The sequence below is a fragment of the Metopolophium dirhodum genome, chromosome 7 (assembly GCF_019925205.1).
Source record: "Metopolophium dirhodum isolate CAU chromosome 7, ASM1992520v1, whole genome shotgun sequence".
Taxonomy (NCBI): Eukaryota; Metazoa; Arthropoda; class Insecta; order Hemiptera; family Aphididae; genus Metopolophium; species Metopolophium dirhodum.
The window spans coordinates 1,376,481-1,403,426 of NC_083566.1; the positions used below are offsets into that span (position 1 = coordinate 1,376,481).

The 26,946-nt window shown below is 30.3% G+C and overlaps 1 protein-coding gene across 5 annotated transcripts in view; it reads right to left on the reverse strand.

Annotated features, from left to right (window-relative positions):
• The window catches only part of LOC132948140 (arrestin domain-containing protein 3-like), a 113,567-nt gene that overhangs the window by 10,502 nt on the left and 76,119 nt on the right, over nucleotides 1-26,946 (reverse strand). For all 5 annotated transcript variants that reach the window (XM_061018479.1, XM_061018482.1, XM_061018480.1 and 2 more), the window contains 3 exons: nucleotides 11,507-11,686; nucleotides 6,040-6,243; nucleotides 2,038-2,152 (listed from right to left, as the gene is read on the reverse strand). In XM_061018479.1, coding sequence (XP_060874462.1) covers nucleotides 2,038-2,152; nucleotides 6,040-6,243; nucleotides 11,507-11,686 — 499 coding nt within the window. The remainder of the gene's footprint in view (nucleotides 1-2,037; nucleotides 2,153-6,039; nucleotides 6,244-11,506; nucleotides 11,687-26,946) is intronic.

Here is a 26,946-nt window from a genome sequence, read left to right on the forward strand (position 1 = left end):
TATTACAAATTAGAAGTTTCAAGTGCCCAAGAATAATATTATACAATCACAACAAAATAACTAAAATAGTTATTCTAGGTTTTTATGTAATTTCGTCCAAATTAGAACTTAAAATGACTATACAAATAAACTGTGCTTGTGTATTTTTTAGATTTTTTGGTAACCGAATTATCTATTTACATGGAATCTTGTTTTAAATTTTCAATCCTTAGCTATAAAAACTGAACATTTTATAATTTATTAATTACAATGGTTGATAATTTTCGAGATTTTGATAAATTCTGTCCAAATTTGATCTTTAAATGCTTATAAAAAAAAACTGTGCCTATGTATTTTCAATATTTTTCAACTGCTATTGTAAAAATATATCAGGAGTCTTGTATTAAATTTTTACACTTTTTGGCCCAACAGATAAAACTTTATTGATATTTATAGAAAAAAAAACTAAAAAAATTGAAAACTGAAAATGCCCGTAAACAGCTCAAAAAGTGTCAAAATATTTTCAAAATTGTATGGTGTATAGGAAATGCTAATATAAACATTCAGTGAAATTTTCATGTATCTACAGTTATTCGTTTTTGAATTACAAGAAAATAAGGAAATCGGTACATGAGAAATCGAGTGAATATCTAATGTTGTAAAAATATGAATTTAAAACGCTCATAAAAATTTAATTTGACTTTCTTGTAGAAATTTTTTTTTGATAAAGTTAGACAAACTTATGAGGAATCTTGTATTAGATTTTAAATTCTTAGATTTAAAAAGAAAATTTTTTATGAATTTCTAACTCAAAATAATTTGCAAATTTTCGTGATTTTTCCGTATTTTTTCAAGATTTGAACTTTAAACGTGTATAAAAAAAACTGTGACTAAGGATTTTTAATTTTTTTCATCTGCCTTTGAAACAATAACCTAGGAGCCTTCTATTAAATTTTCAAGCTTTTTTACCCAACAGATAAAATTTTATTGATATTTATAGAAAAAAAATTTAAAAAAACTGAAAACTGACAATGTCCGTAAACAGTTCAAAAAAAGTCAAATTATTTTCAAAATTGTATTGTGTATAGAAAATGCAAATATAAACAACCAGTGAAAATTTCATGCATCTACGGTCATTTGTTTTAGAGTTACACCAATAACCAAAATCGATTTTGTTAAAAATCGATTTTGCGTAAAAATTCCCGTTTTTCCTTAATTTTTCTTTTGTTTTTCACGTCGCTTTTGAAAACTACTGGGAAATTAAAATTTTGACCTCCCCAATGCACCAACGATATTCACTTTCCCATCGAACAAGATACTGAAGTCGAAAATCGAAGCATTATTTCGACTACTTATCGTGTACACAGACACAAAAATAAAAAAATAAAAAAAAAAATAAAAAAAAAAATAAAAAAAAAAATAAAAAAAAAAAAAATAAAAAAAAAAACACACATCATTGTAAAATCAATACATTCATCGTTTCACTCAGAATCTAAAATATAAATTTAAATTTATGTAATCTTGTAATTTATAATACAAATTGTAACTAACTGTTTTTCATTTCCAGTTCATTAATTAAATATCTAACCATAATTTGTAATTTTCTGGAGAATACTGAGAATAGACAACAGTAAAGTGCATTCAATCTGGTATAAAATTAAAATTAAAATCAAATAACTACTAGTAATTTTCTGTTTATTTAGAACGGTCAACTTCCTTCATATAATGGTTCTGAGATAAGTCTTGACTCATTTCATACAAGAAAATGTACCATCTACGGCTAAGGCTTTTTACATAAGCAGATGTATGTTAGAGCACGGGGTTATATGACTTATGGATTGGTTGTATAATCAGTTGATTCAATACAAATGTAGGTACAACTGTGATTACAATGATTAATCTGATACGATAGCAAATTAAATTTCTTGACTAAAGAGTAAAAAGCGTGAATTTAAAATATAATAGTACCTAATACCTACGTTACATTATGGAGACGCATTTTGCGGTCATTACCAATTACATATATACATCGTATATTATATGTACCTTGGTACTTACTGTAATGTATTTGAGGAGTCTTGTTACAGTTTGGTATCCTGAACGGCACAGTGGCTATTGTTATCGGAAACGTTATGTTGAGGTCTTCGTCTCCCTTACCCAAATCCACGCACACCTGTGAGTAAGTATGCACAATTATAATATAATATATTACATAAGTACGCCGAGGTAAACATTTCATCGGAAGTTGGTTGATTTCTAGCTACGCCCTTGCCTATATAGTTGCTACCGCATATACCATAGAGGATATAAATATATAATATAACTAGTAACAAATAAACTATACAGATACAATGTACTTCAGGACTTTAGGTACTACAGGTGCTGTGGCCATTCCATGTTAATGTCATTATTGGGGCTGAGAATTTAATGAGCCAAAGTCCAAATTAACTGTAAAATAAGCATATAAATATAGTTACTTTTACAGTTTTACACTGAAAGTCCCAAAATATGCAACATAAATTTAATTTATGCGCTACTATAAAGTAGATAACATAAAACAAATTTTAATGGAACTTGATTTCATCTACGCTTTACTGAGTCGCCAAAAGTACATACATGTAAATGTACTTTATATACCTCCGTTTAAAATATATCAAATCTCGTGCAAATTTGAACTAAAAATATCTGAAAACCGCGTTTCCTTTAATATGAACGAAACTGCGTATTTGCACAAATCCCCATGCTCTTTATTATAGATCACATAATGTGTAAATGTATTATAGAATATAAATTAATATCCGAATACAATTAAAGGTACCTATTTGTTCAGCTGTGTCAATATGCTTCTTTGGGATAAATTTTTTTTACGAAATCAAACGTCGTAATGTCATTAATAATTATGCCGTATCGAAACATTTTCGACATTATAATACAAATAAATTATGAGCACAACGATAAACCTCAATAGGCACTAGATAACATATTATTATACACGGGGATTAGGGACCAAATACCGCTAATCTATACGTTTTTTTTAAATTTGTAGGTAGTTCTTTAATAGAGTAAAATCATTGAGTACTATTTGAATCCGTACCATTACGTTTTTTTTTCGCATTGAATAATTCAATTATTGTTCGTAGAATTATCCTCGGTATGTTTTCCCATGCTCATTATCTTTTTTTATACCTCAGCACACCCTATCAATGGCGGTGAAGACTCTTTTTTTTTATCAAACCGTGGATTTATTTTTAAAATTCTGATTAGATTGTACTTTGAATTTTACAAAGCATGAACATTATCTCCAGGGAACGGAGTTTATTGTAATACAAAAATCAATACATGTCAATTTTGAAATTGTTATTGAAAATCATTAATTTATTAATATTAAATAAATATGAATAAAACAATTCCTGCCTATAAATATTTTTATTTGATTTAAACAATCCATTCGATGAAATGCACAATAGGGTTATAAGTTAATTGTATGGTACCTACTAATATGAAGGAGTTGTTCAAGGAGCCACCCATTGGCCATTATAACTTTTTTAACTTGACATTAACGCGACATTTAACTTGATTTTTTTCTCACTTAATGTAAGTATAAAATAAAATAATGTAAAACAAATATTGTAATTACTAATTACTTATACAAGTAACGAGTATAATATAATAATATACAAATGTCAAATATATATATATATATTATACTGTGCGCCTATTTTTCTCAGTGTGTATAGAAAACTCAACTATATAATTATTTTAGATTTCAAGCGAATACATTAGTTTTACAATGATGGTGTGTGATTTTTATTTTCAACCATCAGTATTTGACATTACGATTTGCAATATTAATTATTATTGAACTCATACTTGAAATCGAAAATAACGGTACTATACAGAAATTACATCTATTTCGTATTATTCTCAAACCCAAACTATTCCATAACAATAAATTACTAGTATAATACACATAATCATAAATCAGTTATCGAATCTGTTTTGGAATAGGTACAGTGTGCAAATAATATTGGGCTGTGTCAAACCATCAAAAAGCCAAACGCGGGAGTGTACCTACAAGCGGGGACGATATGGAGTCAGATCTATCATTGCCTTAAATAAGGTGATTATTTTAATTTTTAATAGTAAACACTCATTAGTTATTAGGTTTAGGTATATAGGTACTTATAGAACAGTAATTTTTCCTAAAAAATATTTTAATGATATGAATTTTACAAAACAATCTTTTTGAAAACAATTAATATTTTTTATATAAATCAATTTAGTATCGTTATAATGTTTGAATGACAGGGGACAGCATACATTTTTGATTTTTGACAATTTTGATAAAATATATATTAAATTCGAATTTCAAACGGATAATAAATTAGTTATTAAGTAGGTACCTACCTACTGATGAACGGAATAGTGGACTAACATCAACTAATCGTTAAAAATTCGAATTATAATACATACGAATTCTCAGAAAAATATTATTCTTAGGAACATAAAATGTAAAATGTACTTCACCATTTAAAAAATCAAGAAACTTAAAAATATAATTTTTCCAAAAATGTTGTCTGATTGTAAAGATGAACGGGTCAAGACGCCAGTGTCTTTTGAGATCTCGGGTTCTGGCATAATCCAGCAGCTAAATCACTTACTAATTTATTAAAAAAAAAATCTGTAAAACATTTGATGACCCGGAATCGCATAGAGTTACATATTAACTAGCTCAACACACGTGGGTATAATACAGATGAGGTGTATAAAATATTTAAATACAAACTCAATACGCATCCAAGTGCTCAAATATTTGCTTGATTTATGAGGTGTGCACACTTTTTGTATTTATTGAAGTACCTATAGACATTTGCAATAATTTATGCACCCATTTTAATAGTTATTTGAAAAATATATTTATTATTATTATTATTATTAGAAGAAATATAGAATTATAAATGATTACAATACTACATGCCATGTAACATACTAATGGTCTATAGCTGTCGAAGATGAATATTCATTATTTATGCACAATAATAAAAAATAAAAATCTAGAATTATTATCTAATGTTACAAACGTATCGATTCAATGGTTTTCTACCCATAATATTTTTTTTTGTTCAATATAATGTGAGTTTTACGTGTTATAACATTTTGTTCGATTATTTTTTTCTGTTTAATTATATTAATCATATTATAATGGTTGAGAAAAAATAATTATTTCTGTTAATTTTTAAAATAATAAAGAATATTTGTTCGTACATCTCCCTAAATGATTATGCCTATTGGCTATGATTACGTTTTGCAGTGTTGGACTTGAAAGCCTGTAGGACAAGTAAAAATACATTTTTTACACAAACATAACTATTCACTTTGTATACATATCGCTTTATAAAATCATGCTGTTTTGGGATGTATAACTCCTATAGTATATAACCTAAACAGTGGCATATATTGTAATTTCTGATTCAATAGTAGGTGTGTCATTCCTTGTCTATGTTTAATGTATAACATGTCATAATTTATTATGATCTCCTGGTCCCATAAAAAATGTGATTGGCCCATTGTAAAAATAATTCTTTTACACGACCATTGTGGGTTTTATTGTTACTTCGCTCATCTAAGCTGCTTGAAGTCATTATGTTTTATAAAAACTAATCCATTAAAATATTTAGAATAGATTTCCACTTATGATATTGAAATTGAAGATACGATTTGCAGGGCCGCATAGCCATTTTCATAACCATTTTCGCATAGCCATGAGACACCACTTGCATAAAAAAAAAAACAACAAAATAATAATAATAATAAACACCAAAATCTTGACCATGTTTCTCAATTTCATTTGTTTTCATTACGTATTTATTTTTAGGGCGTAGGCATACCTACTAGAGAAAAATATAAAACAAAAATCCCACGAATAATACAGCGGTTACCCAACTATGGTTAGTGTCGCGAAACAAAACCTTCATTACGGATAAACGGAAACTCGAACTCGGGGACTCGGATGCAGATAACAATAATTATCATCTACTCGATGTGTGTCATATACGTCACCTTGAGTACGTAATATATTTGCAACAGCCTGCAGTTGCCGACCAATGTAGGCGGCATCACTGGCAGGACCAGACCGTCGGCAGAATCCCATTGCGATTCGCATCCTGTTCGTATCGGCTCGCCGATGTACTCCAACACCGAGTGTTGGACGTCCTTTTGATTTTGGACGCCCAGCATGCCTCGTTCCACCGAATAGTGTACGTTCTGCGGAGTGAAAAGAGAGAGAAAAAAATAATGCGGATGGTTTAATAACAATATATTATAATATTATATAATAATATGTACGAATGGTCGTCGTCGGTACTCGAGGATTTATGTTTCTGTAAGACACTCGTTAAAAAGTTTTTTGAAAAACTCGTCTTATGATATTATATCGCGCAAGTCGCTACTACAAAAGCATAACCGTTAGCGCTTTCTTTTTTGGATTCTGAGCGGAGCGACGGATCATCTAGTGGTTTTACAATGGTATTTATTATTTTTTTTTTTTATCCTTTATACAAAATTTCTACCAGAAGGAGTGCTTAGATTTCAACATAAGTATTATAGTATCTTATCTTTTCGCAAATTGGATCGAGATGGTACTTAAGAGAGGTCATTTTTCGATTTTCTCAATAGTTATATTTAATGTCACGGGAAAAACCACCGACAAATTACAAAAAACCGCTAAAAACGGGATTTTAATTTCAAACGCTTAGTTCATCACCATAGAAACGAATAAAAATAAAAATAACGATTTTAGTTATTTTGTTGTAATTTATAATATTAATTCAACTTACAGGCTATAATAAACTATAATGTCAATTTAAAATATCCAGACTGACAAACCGTCTCCGCTCGGATATCATTGAATTCGAATTTAATACAACCCATTATACAGTGACCCACTGGCCACTTGTAACCTACTGTGCAGCAGAGCGACATCCACTTTCCTGCTTTTTTTTTTTAACGTAACGATATAATATTTCGTTAACCCTTGAAATATAATTATTAATAACGTTCTGTATAAAATTATTTTACTGGAGATGTTATAATTATTATCGGCTGTTCTCTAATATTATATTATTATATCGTTTACGCTAACCGAAAAATGTAAATTTTCTTGCAGTTTACCAAATAACCGTTATAAATGTTATGTTGCATACTTGCATTGAACCTACAAAATGGTTTCTTAATTATTTTTTCTGATTCATTATTGATTTCACTTTCTAATATTTCATTTGCACATCATTACCTATATCCGACATGTCATTAAATTTTTGTCGTAATATTAGGACGCTCGATCCCGATTCCGAGGCGATCCGTGCTCCTTTTAACGGTTTATTTTCCAAAATGATGGAAAATGGTTTTTATTTAATTTTTTTTTTAAATCATATATTCATACACTTTTTTAGCAACGATATTTTACATTTAGTTAGGTAAAATGTTGGTAAATTACGACCTATATATTATGTAGGTAATATACCATTGAATATGAATACTAATTAGTATAAGTGTTTACTTATTAGTTATTAGTATTCATGATCAATGGTAACTGGTAATACATAGGTATTAGTTAATAGTTATTAGTTATAGTAATAAATAATTTATTATCGGTCGACTGAACTCAAACGGATTATGCATTATAAATGTAATTATAAATGCTACATATACTATATAGCATACACTCGTGTAGGTTCCCGGACGCGAGTTCAAACTTTTTGGATGATACAATTTTGATACAGCGCGAAATAGTCAAATAAATATACTTAGTTTATAGTTTTTTACTGATTTATCATTTAGTCAGTGGACTGGTTTTGATTGAGCGAGTAAAATTACGAGATTAAACCCGAAAAAATTAATTAATGTACTCATCGTTATTATAATATTATAAACAAATAAATATAATAGCTATCGTACTATTTTAACCATCATCAAATATGTCGAAGCTAGCGACAAAAGAATGGTAATGTTCGCTATGCTAACAGAAAATTCCTAGCGCACTAAATTATATCGCTACATTAATGGATGGTAGATTGTAGGTGCACAATTTATATCCATTATTCTATACTAACGTAACTAAACTTTAAATATTGTGCTTGATGTTTGTTTATAACCAAAAACCATTTGACCAATTGTCAATATTTATAAATGATTATTTTTTCAGGTAATAATATTCCGCTTCAGATTATGGCATTAAACACAAAGGTTGTCATCATTAACGAAATAAAAAACGTATATGCCAACAAATTATGTGGTTGATATAAAATATCAAAATTAGGTGTATTTTTACATTTTCCAGTTATAAAATTTCGTCAACAGTTTAGAAATTTTTCAAAATAATGTGGCTGTTTACTGTAAAAAATATTACTCTGCAGTGTATGTATAATAATATATTTTATTACCAGTAATATTTATCAATATCCAATTATAGTAGATGGTATGTTGACCGTAATAAAATCCTTAAATGACGACCGCAGTTAAGTGAAATGAGACTAGATATTGAACTGTGTATTGTGTAACCCATCCAAAACGAGATTTTTCCAGAACATTAAAAAAAAAACTATATCAATTTTTTTTTACTTGGTCGCATTATTAGATCGTTAAATTTGTTTATCATCTTTAGGCGAACGACTATTCCCAAAACTGTAATATAGTTATTACAGAAGTCATATATTAGGTACCTTAGTCTAGGCGGGCTTTAGTGACAATTGATTCTTGACTGAATTTTTTATTTTTTTTGTCTACTTATATTTTTACGTTTAATCAAATCCATTTTTTAATGGTATTATAAATATAATTATGTGTTGCTAATAATCATTTAATTATTTACAAAATTGTATAGTTAAAATACAAACTATATTATAATAAGGCAAGTGTTTAGTTGAGATCGTTTGCGGAGTATAATATGTAAATTATCGACAAAGTTATCGTAACATATTATAATAATATGTTAAATTCGATAATGCGGTTACGGTTAGGTAATCGGGAAGGGCTGAGAAGGGGTGCTTAGCCCCTTAATTTTTTTCGATACTTTCCTATGAAATACAACTAGGTATTTAAAAAAAAAAAATTGTATTCAAATTATTTATGTTAGAAGTTGTTATTAATGCAATTTATTTGATTATTTGATCAGATATTATCCGTTAACACTGCTTAACACTTTTTGCCGTTATATTGACTACCGTCTACCGGCAGTGCTTCCTTTAGCTTAGGAAGTGTATCCAAACGTTTGAAACAAGTTAAGATGTTCAATCCATCAAATTTGTTGGTATATAAAACTGTTGCCATTTTTACAACCAGAAAAAGTGTTCCGATGGAAAAAAAACAGATTCGTTAAACCATTTATTAGTCCCCGCTTCTTTCAATGTACCTATATCGGCTATCGCATTCAAAGTGTTGGTCCGACGTGGGTTAAAGATCAATAATTATTGGTATTGGTTCATCAGATTTATGTTACCTACCTATGTATGTAAGCACTGTAAGCTGAATATTTAAACAAACAAATAATGTCGTAATGCCGGTGTTAGTCAAATTGCATTCGGCCCACGCTGGGGAAATACTTAATATGACACGTCCTTTACATTTTGATGAATTTAGGTTGCCAACGATTAATCTGAGTGAATAATGAACGAACTCTATGTGTCCGATGGGAGGTATAAATTACTTTGTGTGTGTGTGTGTGTGTGTGTGTGTGTGTGTATAACGTATATAATACGAACGATAGTCGATATTATACAGCTGTATAATGTATTTGATATTTAATTTAGTATGGTATGGGTAGGTATATCGACCGATTTAAAACGACGTAGCGTATAACCTAATTTAAAATTTTGAAATAAATTAATTTGTTTTTGGATTTCCATACAATATAATATATTATTTTATACTCGTATGTATCCAGCTATTATATACAGAGTTCTAAAATATACATAGTACTATTGCCGATGCACCCCATGTATAATAGGTATCACTTGTTTAAATTAAGTTATATTTTTTCATTAGGTTTACGTTTAATATGTTTTGTAGCTCTTTTTAATCAATTTAGTTCTCGTCTCTTATATAGTGATATAAATAAATAAATTAAAAACGAGTTTCCAATACTATAGTAAATCCGATTTATTGAATAATATATAGTGTAATTAATCTATCTATAGCTGTGCCTATAGTATTTTAATTTGTACAATATTGTATTATTGTTTGGTATAATATAGACAGTACCAATAAAGTAAATAAGAACGAATCGATGAAATTTCAATCGTTCTAATGATATTAAATATAATAATATATTAATGTAAAAATGTAATACATATAGGTGCCTACCAACATTTAAATAGCGAATACTTTTCAATTAGAATTCTTAGAAATCTAGTTTTGACATTCGTTATGATATATTGTTCAACGAGATAATACAAAAAATATATCGAAATTTGGTCTACCTAACTTTTATAGTACAATTTACTAAACGTAGCTAGTCTTGTTAAGTATTCGTTTTGTTAAAATTTTTTCTTTGTATTTTACTAAATATACTATAATACTAAACACTTTTTTTATTTTTACCGTCGTAGGTATTTCAACGAACAATATTTTTGTTTTATATACTTATTACTAATTATCTATATACCTACTTATGACAATTTAAGAAATTTGTCTTAAAATAATATTTAACTTATAATGCTTCTAAGAATTTTTAATATTTCATTAAATACGCAGATGGCACAATACCTAAAATTCATATCTACCTCGCTGAAGTTTAACTTAACAATAAAATGGGTACCTATGTAACATCTGAAATTATTGAGCCTATTTTTTCAAGGGTTTTTAATGGTGTTACGGATTCTGGTTGATTCGGGTGCAGAGCCAAGCTGTTTGATTATTCGAATATGTATTTCAAATACAAATTACACCAAGTCATGGCGCAAATATAGTCCAGAAATATCACGGGGGCTTAAGCATCAACATTTTTTTAATCTGTTTTTGTATTTTTAATAAATTTAGTTATAGTGGAAATATTATGGTGATAGTACCTACTATAAGTTATAATCACAGCCCACAGGATTCGGAGTGCTAGCATTAAAATTAAGCACCCTTAGCACACCTGCGATTTTCCCCAATGCACCAAGTATTTAAATACAATTGTAAAGTAATCTTAACAAGGCTGGTAGTAGGTTTGTATAGTATCTGCAATTGATATAGTCGTAAGTACCATAAATGATTTTCGAACATAATAATAATTTGTAATGAACTATATAATAATATTATTTTTACTCAATACATTTATTGTAACATATTATACGTTGGTAATTTATCTTCAAAAGGAAAATTCAATAATCGCCTGTTATAATGTATTTTATCAGTATTAGAAAAAGTACAAGTGAACATGCGAACTGTTTGGTAACCTAATACACATTAAATACATGTACAAACGCGATGTGCAGCAATTATTGTAAATTAAATATTTAGTACTGTATTTTGAAAAAAAAAAACGTACCTGCAGTAATCTGACTTTCAGCCTGATGTCCTTTTCATTTTGATTTTTTATGTTGGCTTTTAACCTCAGTGCCTCACCGCACACGTACGCCGACCTTTCAAGTAAACACTGCAATACCACTCTGTTGCTTTTGCAGCACAAACAGCATTTAGTCCGTTTTTCCAGCGCACCAATTGGCTTCTGCAAAATGACAATTATTTCGAATTAAACACCACGCCGAATATACAAATGTAAGTATTTTATTTTTTAATTTCTGGTCAGGTGGCACTGCTGGGAGTCTTCCTTCTCTTGTTATTTTTTTTTTTCTTATAATACTTACTTACTCTGTCACCACACTTACTCATTATACACTTATGTATAGATTGTAAATATACTTTATTTTTACTAAAAAAAAAAAAAAAAATGGAAAAAAAAAAAAGTATTTTATTTTCAGAAATTAAAAACGAACAGGTGGGTTTGTTCACTGACGCGCAGTGTTTACCGTATTAGTGTGAAGGGGAAGGGGTAGTTAAAAATTGTATGGCGCTAAGTAAAATGAAAATATTAATGTTCTTTATCTAATACTTTTCGTATAATTTTATCGAGAAATACAGCTATGGCGACCTCGTCAAAATTTTGCAAGAAAAAAAGTAAATCAAAAACTACCAAATGTTTTTATTGTTATTGAATAAAATAAAGAGAGTTGAAAACTTGTCATTGGAACGAACATTGAAGGATCGCTAACTCTGCCAGGCCGTTACACGAAATAATAGCGTGTGATATTTTGAGGGTTGGTATGGTAATAATTGTTTTTCTGGAGGCGCAAAAATTCTAAGTACGACTCGGGGCGTTGTTTTATAATATACCCACTACTCTTGAATATTTTACAACAACGAAAAGGAAACAAAAAAACAGTCGCTCCGAGCCATTTCCTGTAGAACATAATATAGATTTTATCGTTTGTGTAACATTTTATTTTGTTTCGACCTCCACCGCATTGCATATACGTCTTACTCACCACCACCCGGTGTCGTCCATATAATATATCCACATAAATCCCACGGCAAATCCAGCTCAAGCACTCAATCTCGTCGGAATTCTTACACGTACAGGGCGATCGTCTTATCTTGGAACATTCGATATCTCTTAACCCTAACTCGACCTCAGAAACCAACCTTTCGGAAAATTAGAGGGTGTTTAGTACTGACAACTGATGAAATAAACCACCTTGTACACATTATTTTAGTTAGCCGGACCAATGTGGAAATATTTATATTAACTATATATTATATTATAATTATAGCATGGAGGCTAGACTAAGGAGACCAAACTCCGCATATGATAACGCCCCGAAACGAGTCACACGATTAAACTGCCACATGGGTACTCGCTACAGCCTGCGCATGCGTACGCTATAGAGTTGCTACTTTAGCCCGCGGATTGTTCATGTTTTTTTGCGTTTTTTGAAAAATATATGCATAGTTTTGAACCACAGCCGCCTTTAGATTTTATAACTATAGTTCGTACGCATTACGAATTTATACATGTGCACAAGTGTATATTTCATAAACATGTTATTCTTAAGAATCGAATTTGAGTATGTTACGATACACATATCGTTATAAATAGATGGTTCGAGAAAACACATGCGTGTGGTGTATCGAATAGTATCTGGCTCAGGAGGCTTGCTGTGAACAAAGATATATACGTATAAAATAACTAGATATAGTGTTAACGGATCGTTAAATTTAATTATTTGCACAAAAATAAAAATAATATTTATGTATAAATGCGTAACCGTACAAGCTATACGAAGTCATGGTTCAAAACAATGCGTATATTTTCGATATAATATATCTACGATAATACGTGAATTATTCTTATACTACACAGTACACGGGTTAATGTAGCATCAACCCTAGCATACTTAGCGCAGCCTGTGGCCGTTTAATCGTGTGACTCATTTTGGTACGGTTTTCTCATGCGGGCAGCCGTACGAGTTTGGTCTCCTTATTCTAGTCTCCATGATACATAGATACCACGGTTATAGATAGTACGGTCGCTCGTCGATTCCAAATACACCAAATACAACAAATTCTCGTTTTCCGTAAGTTTTTTTTTTCCAACTAATCTGATAAGTAAGTACTGGGGGTTTTTCACTCTTGCCCCTCTCAAAACACCAACTAGATTTACAATATCCTACTAGAAAATATAGTGAAAGTTAGAAATCTAAGCATCTTTTTACTGCTTCAAAATCTGACGACAGAGACAAAAAAATAATTTAAAAATTTAAAAGAAATACACATTGTAAAATCATACATGTCATCATCGCTTCGCTCAAAAAATATGAATTACCACTTGTAGAACTTATTAGGCCCCTCACAGCCGTATCTAGGTATAAGTACCTATATACCTACCTAGGTACCTACTATAGTCTATAATACTACAACATTACCATAAAATAAGTAATATCACAAGTTGGTTTTAGGAATAAAATAAAAAAAAATTAAAAAGACAGAATATAATAAATGATCATTTTATGGTTCACCGTGATGAAGAATTCTACTTAAAAGGTCACATTCAAATGAAAAAAAAAATATTCAACAAACCATCATAATACCGTCACATTAGTGTATGCGTATTTCAACCAGCTAAGTATAGGTATATTCATAAACATTTACACGGTATTATGCTATAGTTTATACTATGTACCTATGTCACCAAAACTAAAAATAATATCCGTACAAAAATAACCATTTGTTTTTATTATTTTACTAATTACTAACATTGCAGTGTACCGCAAGTTGGTCCAACTCAGTCTAAGTCATTAGCATGCAATGTTAATCATTAATTTGCATGATAATTATTCACCGTTTTGTGCAATATGATACATAATTTAATATTTTGATCCCGTGGATGGATGGTGGATTCCTAGATTTATTAAACGTATCGTTCCATAGGTGTTTGAAATGTAAAAATAATTCAAAGTGATTACAACACGAACATTATTATTTTTAAACTTCCGAACTAACAGCGTTTCGCAGTGAGCGCCGGTTAATTTTGAAGGACGTTTCTGTAATTATAATTATGAAACGTTACATAAAGTCACGCGAAAATAAAAGCCACTAATAGGTGGCATTGCAAACAATTGGTTTTTAGTAATGAGACGATATATGTGTCATTCCGGTGACTGACGTCATTCAAAAACGACCACGTCATTTCTCTCAAACGATTGATTGACGGTGGAACGAAATAGTACGTAGGTAGTCCGATTATTACCAAACGTCAATATCATATTAATATATAATTATTGTATCGATAAGTGTCACATTGTTCCTCGTCACCATTAATGACATATTATTTAATAACAAACAGTCTCCCCCATAAAATGTACACTATTCGCCGGCGACTGCAGCATAATATATTGCAGAGGAGACAATATCAAAACTACTGTAGCACTTCTTCAAACCGCGCTAAAATCCCTATCACACTGGTCTTCAATCAGAGGCCTCAAGTTCTCACCAGTCAAACTCCGCAGCATAATTTCCAATAACAGAAAAAAAAACGACACACTCCACCATGTACACCTAAACAACTCTAAAATCAAATGCACTGAAAGCATCCGTATACTCGGGATAATATTTCAAAGTAAGTTCACATGGGCGCCTCACCTCAAAAAACTCAAAACTGAATGTATAAGAATAGAATTAAAGTCATTAAAACGCTCTCGTCATGGGACTTGGAAAAAAATTGCCTTCTCACTATAATATACAAATTGCTCATCCTATGCAAAATCTACGACGGTTTATTAATCTACCACTCAGCCACCTGTAACATCTTGCGCACTTTTGACCTTATCCATAATGATTAATGAAGGAATTAGACTTTGGTGCATAGGTGCTTTCCGTAGGTGTTTTCCGTACTCATATACAGATTGGAAGAAACAAAGGAATTCTAAAATACGCGGAAAATAAGGCCTCGAACAATATGTCGTCACAAATATTCACCACCTCTCCTAGCCCCAGAACACCAAGGAAACAAGAAAAAATCACGGATACATACATACATCAAATTATATTTTATAATTCAAATTGTCTTATTAACACCGACACCTTTTCTCCTTTAAGAGCAACTCCTTTTTGACAAAGGTCCCCTAAAATCCACACGTGACTCCTTAATTTCAAAAAGAATAGCACTTCGCACACAAAATCATCTTAGCAAACTTCAACGAAATGTTCACATCGGATTCCAGGATTTTAACCATATTTACACTGATGCCAGTGTCTTTGAACTCCTTCACAGTGGAAACCCAAGCTATTAAAGAAGCATTAATATTCGTAAAGACAACGTTCGCAAACAAAATTTTAATAATCAGCGACTCCCCAAGCGCCTTTCTAGCCATCGAAGTACCGGACCCCTCTAATGAGATAGTTAACCAAATCCATAACATCATCACCTCCACCCAAAATGTAATCGAACTCATGCGGATTCCCTTTATGATTCTTAATAAGAAAAAAAAATTAAAAATTATTATAGTTGTCTTATTGTAGGTATATACTATGCAATATTATTGTTACTATACATTATACATAATATTGCTCTTTAACATTAGGTAATAGGTGCCTATAATAGTAGTGTATAAAATACAATCCTAAATGATCCAAACGCGTTCTAGTAACGATTTAGTTCTGTTGTTTTATGACATTATTATTGTCACAAACTATTTTATTTGAATATTTTAAATCGACTACATTTTTTAGTTTTATATATGATTTTGATATTTTTCATACTTTTTGATTGAAACATTAATCCCCCCCCCCCTCACTACAAAAAAAAATGTTGTTCATCATAAGTACCTCTCAGTACAACTACTGAAGTCTGTATAATGTATAAGCACATTGTATAAAAGTATCATAAATGATTACATAATTTTAATAAATTTATGTAAATTCGTGGAATAATCTGCGTAGACGCAAAATACTCAAAATAACTTCAGAAGGTATAACTTTGAAACTAATAAGTCCGTCCGACAAATTCTGATTGCATCATTGTTCTTCTTAACTCGATGAAATACATATAGATTTCTTGGGAGTTGAGAGCTAAATATTGCACTGTTATTAATTCTCCGTATTTCAATATATTTGTGCAATAGTGATTATATTATAGCGTTTATTACAAAGTAATATTATCTCAGTCATTCGTACAGCTAGTATAGGCGAGTCGGGTTTCTAAGTGGTATTTTTATAAAATATATTATAATATAGTAGGTGTATCTAATATCTGCCAATGAATAATACAATTTTTAGTTAAATAAGTACTAGTAATTTTCGCTTAGACTGGCCAACAAAAACTAGCTGCCAAATAGTTTTCTATTCTCTGGGGACGCAGATACTTAACTTGATGCCCAGCGATATGGCTAATATGCCGCTACCCATTTTCAAAAAAAAAAAATTTCCCACTGGCGGCTCTAGTATGAATATGATGTGACTAAAACTTAAAATTGTATATAACATACTAAACGACGCTGTTACTGAAATTGTTTATGTGATTTATTATGAAAAACTCCTTATTTATCTTTATATAAAAATGTAATATGTAACTAAAATAAGAAATATATTATTGCATATCAATAAGAATTATTTGTAAACTAAGATAACCCTGGGCCTCCACACGAGTTTTTCTCAGTGATAGGCCCATTAATCTTTCGATATTAATTTAAATAAAAATAAAAAAAAACAAAATAAATAAGTACTGAAATATGGTTTGCCAGTTTCAAAAAATAGTCATACGGGAGGGGGCCGGGGGGGGGGTATACGGCACCCAAATCCCCCCACCCAACCGTAATTACGACACTGCACTCGTCTCCTCCTTATAACCGACGTCCGTCCGATCGATGCAGTTTTTTGTCATCTTTGCCACGCATTTTCTTATACGGTTCTCCGTCCATTTCGGATGCTGTTATGACGTTGATCATTTCCCATCCTCAGTACACGAATCATCGTAATCCTCCTAATTAACATGTTGTCATGTTCTTTGCCCGGTGCTATCCTGCAAACACTTTGTTCATTGTTGTCACCGTCATGTGCAGGCTGGTGGATGGCGTTGCGCATGGCGGTTGTTGGTACTTGGTGCTCTGTGCTCACCACTTATATTACCAATACTATTATTATACGCTCTGTAACAACACATGATGGATTTGTGACCTGGTGGTTTCGACCGATCGTGAGGATATTGTAATTGTGACCGACGATGAGTCATAACTGTGGGCGAGTTGGCTGTTTGGTGACCCCTTGGAGGGGTTTCGTATAGTTGATACGTGTCTTCGTTAGTATTGTACTATTGTGTGTCCTGGACCCCGGTTCAGTTCATTTTTTCTGTTTACGGAACTTTGAATATAATTGTATGGAGGGGGTTCACGTATCGTATCGTGTCGTGTTTTTATTTGTATGCCAAAATGCAATACCAATGAATAAGAATATTGTACCTGATGATAACATTTTATCATTTTTTTTAGTTATTATTTTTCTGCACATATAATATAATATTACCACACGGCCAAAAGTTGAATATATTTAGCTGTATGCGGTATCGTTTGGTTAATGTGGTATCGTGTGATGAAATAATTATTTTGATAAAGAAGATGTTTGTTGACCCTTGATGATCAGCGTAGATTTTTATTGGTTGATGAATAGTTGTTGATAGTGGTTGGTTCAGAGTTCCAAATGTTCTTATACTGATTTATTATTATGGTTGATCTGATTATTAGTTGATTTTATGACTGTAGCCTGTAGGTGACTACAGTCCCTATCGTTCCCAGTTTTTTGTTATTCCATTATTTGTGTCCATTTCAACATTATATAATATTATTATGTCATCTTCTGATCATTTTTCCAGGTGGGTCGTCATTTGACTTCAATTTCAAACGCCTAAGCAAAACATTTTTCTGAGACTTTCCATGCACAATAATCGAAATTCGTACCAACTTGTCGTCACTCGTTAATTAATTTTAACTCATACGTATTCAGATGTAAGATAAACGGAGTTGAGTATAGCAGTGGAAGATATCTCCTGTCGCAAAGACTTAAAATATACGCGAAAACAAAAAAAAAAATGTTCAAATACACGTATATACATACATTTACCGAGAAAACGTTTGCAAACTGATAAATGAATCCACCTACCATGCACAATATACCATGTACGATAATATATACAATATAATATATTAGGTACATCCCATTATGTTATATTAACAACGGTATAAAGAACTCGCATTGTATACACATAGCATCGTACGCAATAAATTATCGCGTAGGCGAGCTTATGAAGTTCGGTGGATATATTATTATTATTATACAACGCGGCCGCACCTATACCCTGCAGTAGTCGTGTTAAATTAAAAAGTGGCGGTAATTCGGTAAACTTTTAGTATTTATTATGATTGTTTATTTTATTATTATAGTAATTATTTTTAAACGCGACGGGGTCACCGCCCGTATAAACGTGCAGTACAGGCGGTATTATATTATATTGGTATGAACCACGCATACCTAGTATATAGGTATTACCCACCTACCAGCTGTATATAATATTATGGCGTAATGTGACGTGCGTATAATAATATTATAATATTATGTTACGAGCGGCTGTGTATATTTTAGTCAAAACATTTCGTGGTCTAAGTGCTTATGTATGGATATTGCGACATGTTCTCCTGCAATCACTATATCATCATCACGTTTATCTATATCATAAAAATGAAATACTGTCCGTTGGTAACCGCATCAATCGAGAACGGCTGGACCGATTCGACTCGGTTTTTTTTTTTTTTTTAATGTTCGTATTATTCCGAATGAGGCATTCACGGAATAAAATAAATTGGAAAAGTATACAATATTGAAAAATTTTGGAAAAACTCAAAGACTTTTTTTCAATGTAATTTTTCTATAAATTCCAGGTTTCAGGTTACGTATTATAATACATAGTAACTATAGTATAAATTATAATATTCAACCCGGAGACCTGGGATTTATATAAAAATCACATAATATAATTATTTTTATGATTGGATGTAATAATAATTTTGATATCCACGTGGGTTGATAGACTCAAAATCTACTGGACCGTTTTCAATGAAAAGCTATATCAACTTTAGATGCAGAGGGTGTTTATAGTTCGTTTTTTCAATGCCTGTACTTATTTAGTTAAAAGGGAGTTCATACATAAAGTTTTTTCAGTTCATTAAAAAAAGAAAAATTGTTTGTTTATTTATTATGGTATATACATTTAAAAAAATATATTTATCAAAACAACCAAATCTTTGGCTCACGCAACGCTGGGCGGGACAGCTAGTATATGATATATTGTATACAGATCGACGGATACAACCAAACGTATTGTTTATGTATATATATAATATAATATTTAAAATATTAACTACGTGTAAATCGTATCATGGTCCCTTAATGGACCATTATACGAATTGAAAAAATATATTTTGTTACCGATATTTATGAAGTTTCTATAGGTAAAATTCAAAATAATAGCAAATAAAAAATAAATACAAATCCGTTTTTAGAATTTGCTAACTGATATTATTTAACTTCTGTAAAATTGTTCGAAAAATGATACTTTTCCCATCTACTTGCGTCTGGCGCCGATCGACTTTTAATACCAACAACCAATTCTATATTAATTTTTGTGACTTGTTAATTAATATTTAAATTTTTCTAATTTTTACTTTTTCGTACTATTATTTGTATTGCTTTTGGGTTGAGCAATAAGACTTCATAGATATACTTTGTCACAAATAACATGTTTTTGGGCTGGATACACGATAAAATGTTTCTGACCGATTTTTCGTAAGGCGCGTTGGTTGTCATGGTTACTATTATTATTACTTTTTAACAAAAACATATATTTATGATTCGTAGATTTTCCTTGTAGAGGAAAAATATCGAGTAGCGTGCCATAGTTTTTTTTTTATTATGATTAAAATAAAATTGTATATTTGACATTATTTATCAATCACTTGTCGATCGAGTAAAGCATGTAATTCTTTTAATAATTTACTAATAAAGCTGTAGAATTTGTGTGTTTGAACGCGTTAATCTCAGGAACTACTGGTTCGAATTGAAAAATTATTTTTTTGTTGGATAGTCCATTAATCGAGGAAGGTTATATAACATCACGCTACGACCAATCAATAGAAGTGCTCAAACAGAGATTTTGAGATTTACGATGGAAATATTTGTTTATAAATGGTTGCTATTGGTTATAGTAGAAATAATTAATAGAAATAGTATTTATTTATTATTGGTTGCTATTGGTTAATCACAATTTTTTCAAGAGTTGTCATTTTTTACGGGCCACGAAGTTTGCAGAATCAGCTATAATATTGTAATATATAAATGATTGTTTGTGGGCAGATCTCTGGGAAGAAAATAGGCTAATTTAAAAAGGGTTAAATTTGGTTTTTTTTATTCATCGGATTTTAGTACGGTTAGAACTTGGTATAACTTTGATACTTTAGAGTTAAATCATACACTTACGTACGAACAGCACTGGGTCCTACCTGATAATATACTGCTGCGAATCAAAATTTTTATTCCAGGCAGCAGAAAAGTTAAGATAAATTTTGAACACCGCATACACCAAATATTAAATAACAAATTGAACAAAGTTTCAGTCATATAGAGTTGGTACATTTAACGGGCAACGAAGTGCACAGGATCAGCTAGTTTTAAAATAAAGGTTAAAATTTAAAAACTCTAAATATCTAAAAAAAAAACATTACAATATTTTTTTACAAGACTAGTGTTTATTAATAGGTACTTAAAACTGTATAGAACAATTATTAAAAAAATTATAAAAGTTGTAAACTGTTTTAAAGCTATAATATAGTATATAGCCACTATAAACATATCGACCAGCAGGATGACTTTGTACAACTTTCAGAATACCTTTGCATTCTTCAATTTCTCGTAACACATACTTACCTACAATCTACATATATTATGCATTATACATATGCATTATTATAATGCACATTTTTACGAAACAGGAAATTATTAATCTTTATCATTATATAATATTAAATTGTATAAATAATATTGTAATCCTACATTCTTTAATTTTTACATACAACCACACCGGTCAACGTCAATAATATTATTGTGTACTGCTATATTATGCGTGTGTGCTATTGATTGGAAACAATTTTTCAGACATTTATAAATCAATAACAATTGTTTGTCATGAAATAAAACAAGATTTATTTCATGAAATATCATGAGCCTGAAAATTGAAAACATAGTATTTCAATAGAGGAGTTGCTGCTGGATAATAATAACAGATTTGGCGGTATCCTATACCTATTGGCACGCAGGTTGAAAGATCTAACAAAAAACAAAAAAAAATTGACGCTAGTTAAACGTATGAAAAAATTGGGACAATTATATGGATAGTAAATAATTTAAGAAACACGCTCATGTCATACTGATGTTATTCAAAAATAATATTTTGAAAAATGTTATTACAATTCAAATTAATGAACCTACAGTTCTAAAATATAAACTACTTGACTCAGATAAATGTGTCAACCATCAAAACTGTTCTCATAATTAAATCTACAAATTGGCTATTTATAAATTGTCCAAAAGAATTTGAACCAAATATAAAAATTGTTGATTTTATTTTCATGAAATAGTAATGAAAAATATTATACTATAAATATAGCGCGTGTTTATAAATTATATTAAATAAATTTTTTTTTAAAATATTGATTATAATAAAATGTATTTCATTCTGTTACACTCTGTATATCCACCGGAGGGTTGCCACCAATGAATGCATTTCCCTCTCCTGCCTCACAATATTCATCCTTTTTTTATGCGACATCATTTTATTATTTGAATTATTTATTAAATACGAATTGTACATAAAAAAAAAAAATTAAAAATATTGTGTATCCCAAAGAATTAAGCAATACAGGTCATCAAAATGACCGGAGTATGTATAAAAAAAAATTCATGAATAGTTTCGTATATTTTACAAAAGTATGTGAATATTTTTGTTTTTTTTGTATATACTAGTAAATTTATTGTTGTAGCGTAATGTAATAAAGAGGATTTAATATACTTTTAATATGTATATTGTTTATTATACGCGCGTCTATAATTATTATGGATACTAACATTCTTCAAATTGCGTGCTGCACTGAGATAATAATATATAACACTAAAACAAAATTGTTTTTTGTATATAGTAATAGTTACAATTAATATTAAAAATAAAAATACCTATACACTTTTAATTTTTTCAACGCAATAATATTACATTTTTTACTAGCTATTATAGCATTTTTCGCATCATCATCTGTGCCTACGGTAGGTACCCAACCTAATATTAATTAGACCCTAGCCGACTAGCTGCGAAGCCGCATGTATCTATGGTGAGTTAAAATAATTAATAAATAAACTGTAGGATTTAACTATCAAATATTATATGTAAACAACATTTAGTATAGGCGGGCATCATTTAAGGGTGTCATTAGTTATAAGTTGTGTTTAAATATTATAATTATAAGGTTTATGTTATTATATTATAATATAGTAAACAATATAATCGTAAATAATAATAAATTATTCAACAATTATAATTGTCAAATTAAATGAGGTTTATTTAAATTTGTCGGTTTCCAAACACCAAATAAAATTGATTTAACCGCTGTTCTGAATATTTTTGCTCTCATCTGCGCTCGCCCTCGCTACAATATAATAATAAATATATTATTAACCACTGAAACAATGTTGGACGTTAGTAAAAATCTGTTACATTTCGTATCAAAAATGTTCAATATTTCATCTGAATTTGTAACAAATAAAATAAAATTTCATATGTATACGAACGTTATAATGCAAAACCATAAAATAATATTAACTAGTGTTTCTAAATACAGAAAATTATGGTTTGTAATATCACATTATGATTACTAAATATAAAATAATAATTGTCATCATTCATCCTATTACAAATTAATAAGTATTTCAAGTTATGACGTTATGACGTACACCCAGAGCCGTGCTAAGTGGGTGGCAAATGGGGCAAGTGCCCTAGGGAGGCAAATGTTTAAATATGTATGTTTATTCTAGGGCGCCAAATATTATTTCCCTGGGGCACCAATGAGAATTAGCACGGCACTGCGTACACCTCATTTCACATGTACGTACTACGTATATAATTATGTTGCATCCACTAAGTGAAAATGACGTTTTACTACACTATATGGACAATTTTTTGACCTTTTCATGAACAGTGGATGAAATTCATTTTATCCGCATTCTGTAATGTTACTATTATATTGTATAATATGTTGTTGGACAAAGAGCTAACTGTTCGAGAGACTGTTAAAGTCACAACAGGTGGACAAGGGTTTTCTTCGTTTTCATGTAAATCGAAAAATCCATGTCAAGCATCAAGATGTGCCTGTTTTAAAAAAAAAAAATGTTGTGCAATAGCCGTTTTCATAACTCTGAACCATGTATATATTCATATTGTATCCAATGAAATAAACAAATTAACCTTCACAACAACCCTCTGTAGACTATATAGTATAATATTACGGATGTTCTAAATGGGTGCACATCCGTGTTGATGTTAGACATCAATAAATACAATTTTAATAAAAAAATATACTTTAAAAATGTTTGAAGTGTTTGAACCATAAACATTTATAAAATAAATTCGAAAAAGAGTTTTTAAAATTTTTTGTTTTTTAGGAGTAGTCACGAAGGGGTTCTAACAAAAATAAATGTTTAGTAATAATTTGCACAGTGAAAAAGTACGAAGTATAATGTATTTATTATATAGTTAATAATTTATTAAATATAAATACAATAATAAAATATACCTACTGGCTACTAATAATGTAGATTATACAGTTGGTTGCTTATTATTTCTCAGGTAATATTTATAATGTTATTTTAATTTTTTTAAATTTAAATTCTGCTCTTAAAAACCTTTTTTGCGTTTTTTTATTTTTTTTTTTTGACAAACCATTTCCCCACTTCGGCTGAAACTTAAGTTAAGTTAAGTAAGGTTAAGTAAATGGTCCATAAGAAAAATCAGACCATTATTTCACGCGGAATCTTAATAATTTTTCAAGTCCTTATTTGAATGTGTTTATAGTTCTCCCGCCAAGATACATTCAGAAGTGATTGATTACAGTCTTTTTATTTTTATTTGCCACGCGCAAAATGATACGTTTGGATATTACAATAATATGAACATTATTTATTTTATAGATGAAACCGTGTAGGCAAATGAATCGATTGACAAGTTGTTATTTTACATAGCCCTGTCGAATGAACGATTTGTTCGCGGGTATACCGTTAAGTTTTAATTTCGACGTGTTCGTCATTTCACAAAATGGGATAAAAGTAGTGTTACGAATTAAATGGGCTTACACATTTTGTGAAAAGAATCAATACGGCGGACACATTGCGCGTACAAAGGTGTTGTGCTAAAAATAACTTTGTGTTGTACCGTTAATTGTTTTTCGTAGATGTTAATTGTGAATTGGTAACCTTAACGATTATATTTTTGAAAAAAAATCTCACCGAAACGCTGCGTAACCGTATATTATACAATATTTGCTAATAAATTAAAATATCTGTGAACAGACATCTATACGTAATCGGTTAGTGAAATCAATTGGAAAAAAAAAATTTTAAAAGGTATACCCACTTGATGGTTAAGGCTCTGAAAATGGACAATGGCATTTAAATTTATTTAAATTGTCTGGTTTCAATGTGCTTTTTTAAATTAAAAATAACTTACTAACTACTTACATATTTAGTATTTACAAGCATGAAATATGCTTCAGTTTAAGAAACATTTAATAACAACATGGATGTTTTATCGTTGAACGCTTAATTTCTACAACATAGAGATAAGCGATACGTTTCAAGTATCTGTAGAGTGATTTTTAAACGAACAACAAATTTTATTGTGTCATTTTTGTTTATAATTTCGAAATTGAAAAGGTACAAAAAAAATGTCGAGCCGCCACGGTTTGTATATTTAATAAGAAACCTTGATGCAGGGCCGGCGAGGTTTTACGAATGTTTGCTCTTCTATTCAGCTCATCTAAACTTCAAAATCAGCATATGAATAATAAACTATTGGAAAAAAAAATGGAAAAAAATGTGTAAAAATAATGCGTTGGTACCTATTTACTTATATGTATATGAAAAATATAAATTTCATACATACCTGTATATATTATATTGTCTAAACATTTACGTCTGCATATTTTATATTATATAATATTATATCAGGTTGAAAATCACGAAAACAATGTTGGCGTTGACTGTAATGTGTATGTAGGTATACAATATGGTAACAGTAAAATTGTCACATTTGCGTTTTTTAAATCTACGATAATGGCAGCATTTTCAATGTGTAAACTTTATAGTACAGTTCTGTATAATAGTGGTGTACGGCTATAATTAGAGACGTAATATTTACGTACGCGTTTACCGTAAGTTCGGTAAATGCTTGTATTTGTGGTAATGCAGCTGCAAGAACGCCCTCAGAAACACCTATTCTCCCCTCTTTCATAAATGTATATCTAAATAGGATATGTAAATACCGCGATATTTGCAGGGAGATTATGACGTACATAAGAACAACTGAGCCAATTATGATTTTAGATTGCTTCCGGCATTATATATCAGTGGCGTACTCAAGGAGACAGGGTCCAACCCCCCCCCCTGAAAATAAAAACAAGTGTGCGTATAAATGTATAATTATTATTATTATTGTGTAATCATATAATGTCGGGAATCCCGACTCGAGATTTCTATTCCCCCAAACTAAACCCTCACACGCCACTGTTTATATGTTGGTCTGATACTACTTTCTATTCAACGCAAGTATAACTTGTGGCCTGATGTGGAGCGGCGGTTGGCTTCAATTGTTCTGTTATCAATATTTGCATAGTAAAGATGTTTAATTAAAGCTCCACTTAGGTGTCACTTTATAACATTTTCGGTGAAAAAGATTGATTGTCAGTAAAAAGTCAGCAAATTTTAAACGAGTAAATTGAATATTTACCAGGTTTCCATCTATATTTGTAAATAATTAAGGCTATACTGCTCAGTGGCGTATTTACGTGGGTTGGGGGATTTGGGGGATCGATCCCCCCTTGGTATTTTTTTTGCTATTATTAAAGGATTCAAGTATACATATATAGACACTGAATCGTCAATCGTTTTGGTATTTACTATGCATTTTTCATTTTTCATTTTTGTACATACAGTAAGAAAAAGATCAATAATTATAAGGTTATTAATAGACTGTTATTATTACGATTTACGACACTGAAACTCCGCAATGTCATAAATGAGGCGTTTTCTGTATAATATGCGAGTTGCACTCGACGTACCAGCTAGACACGG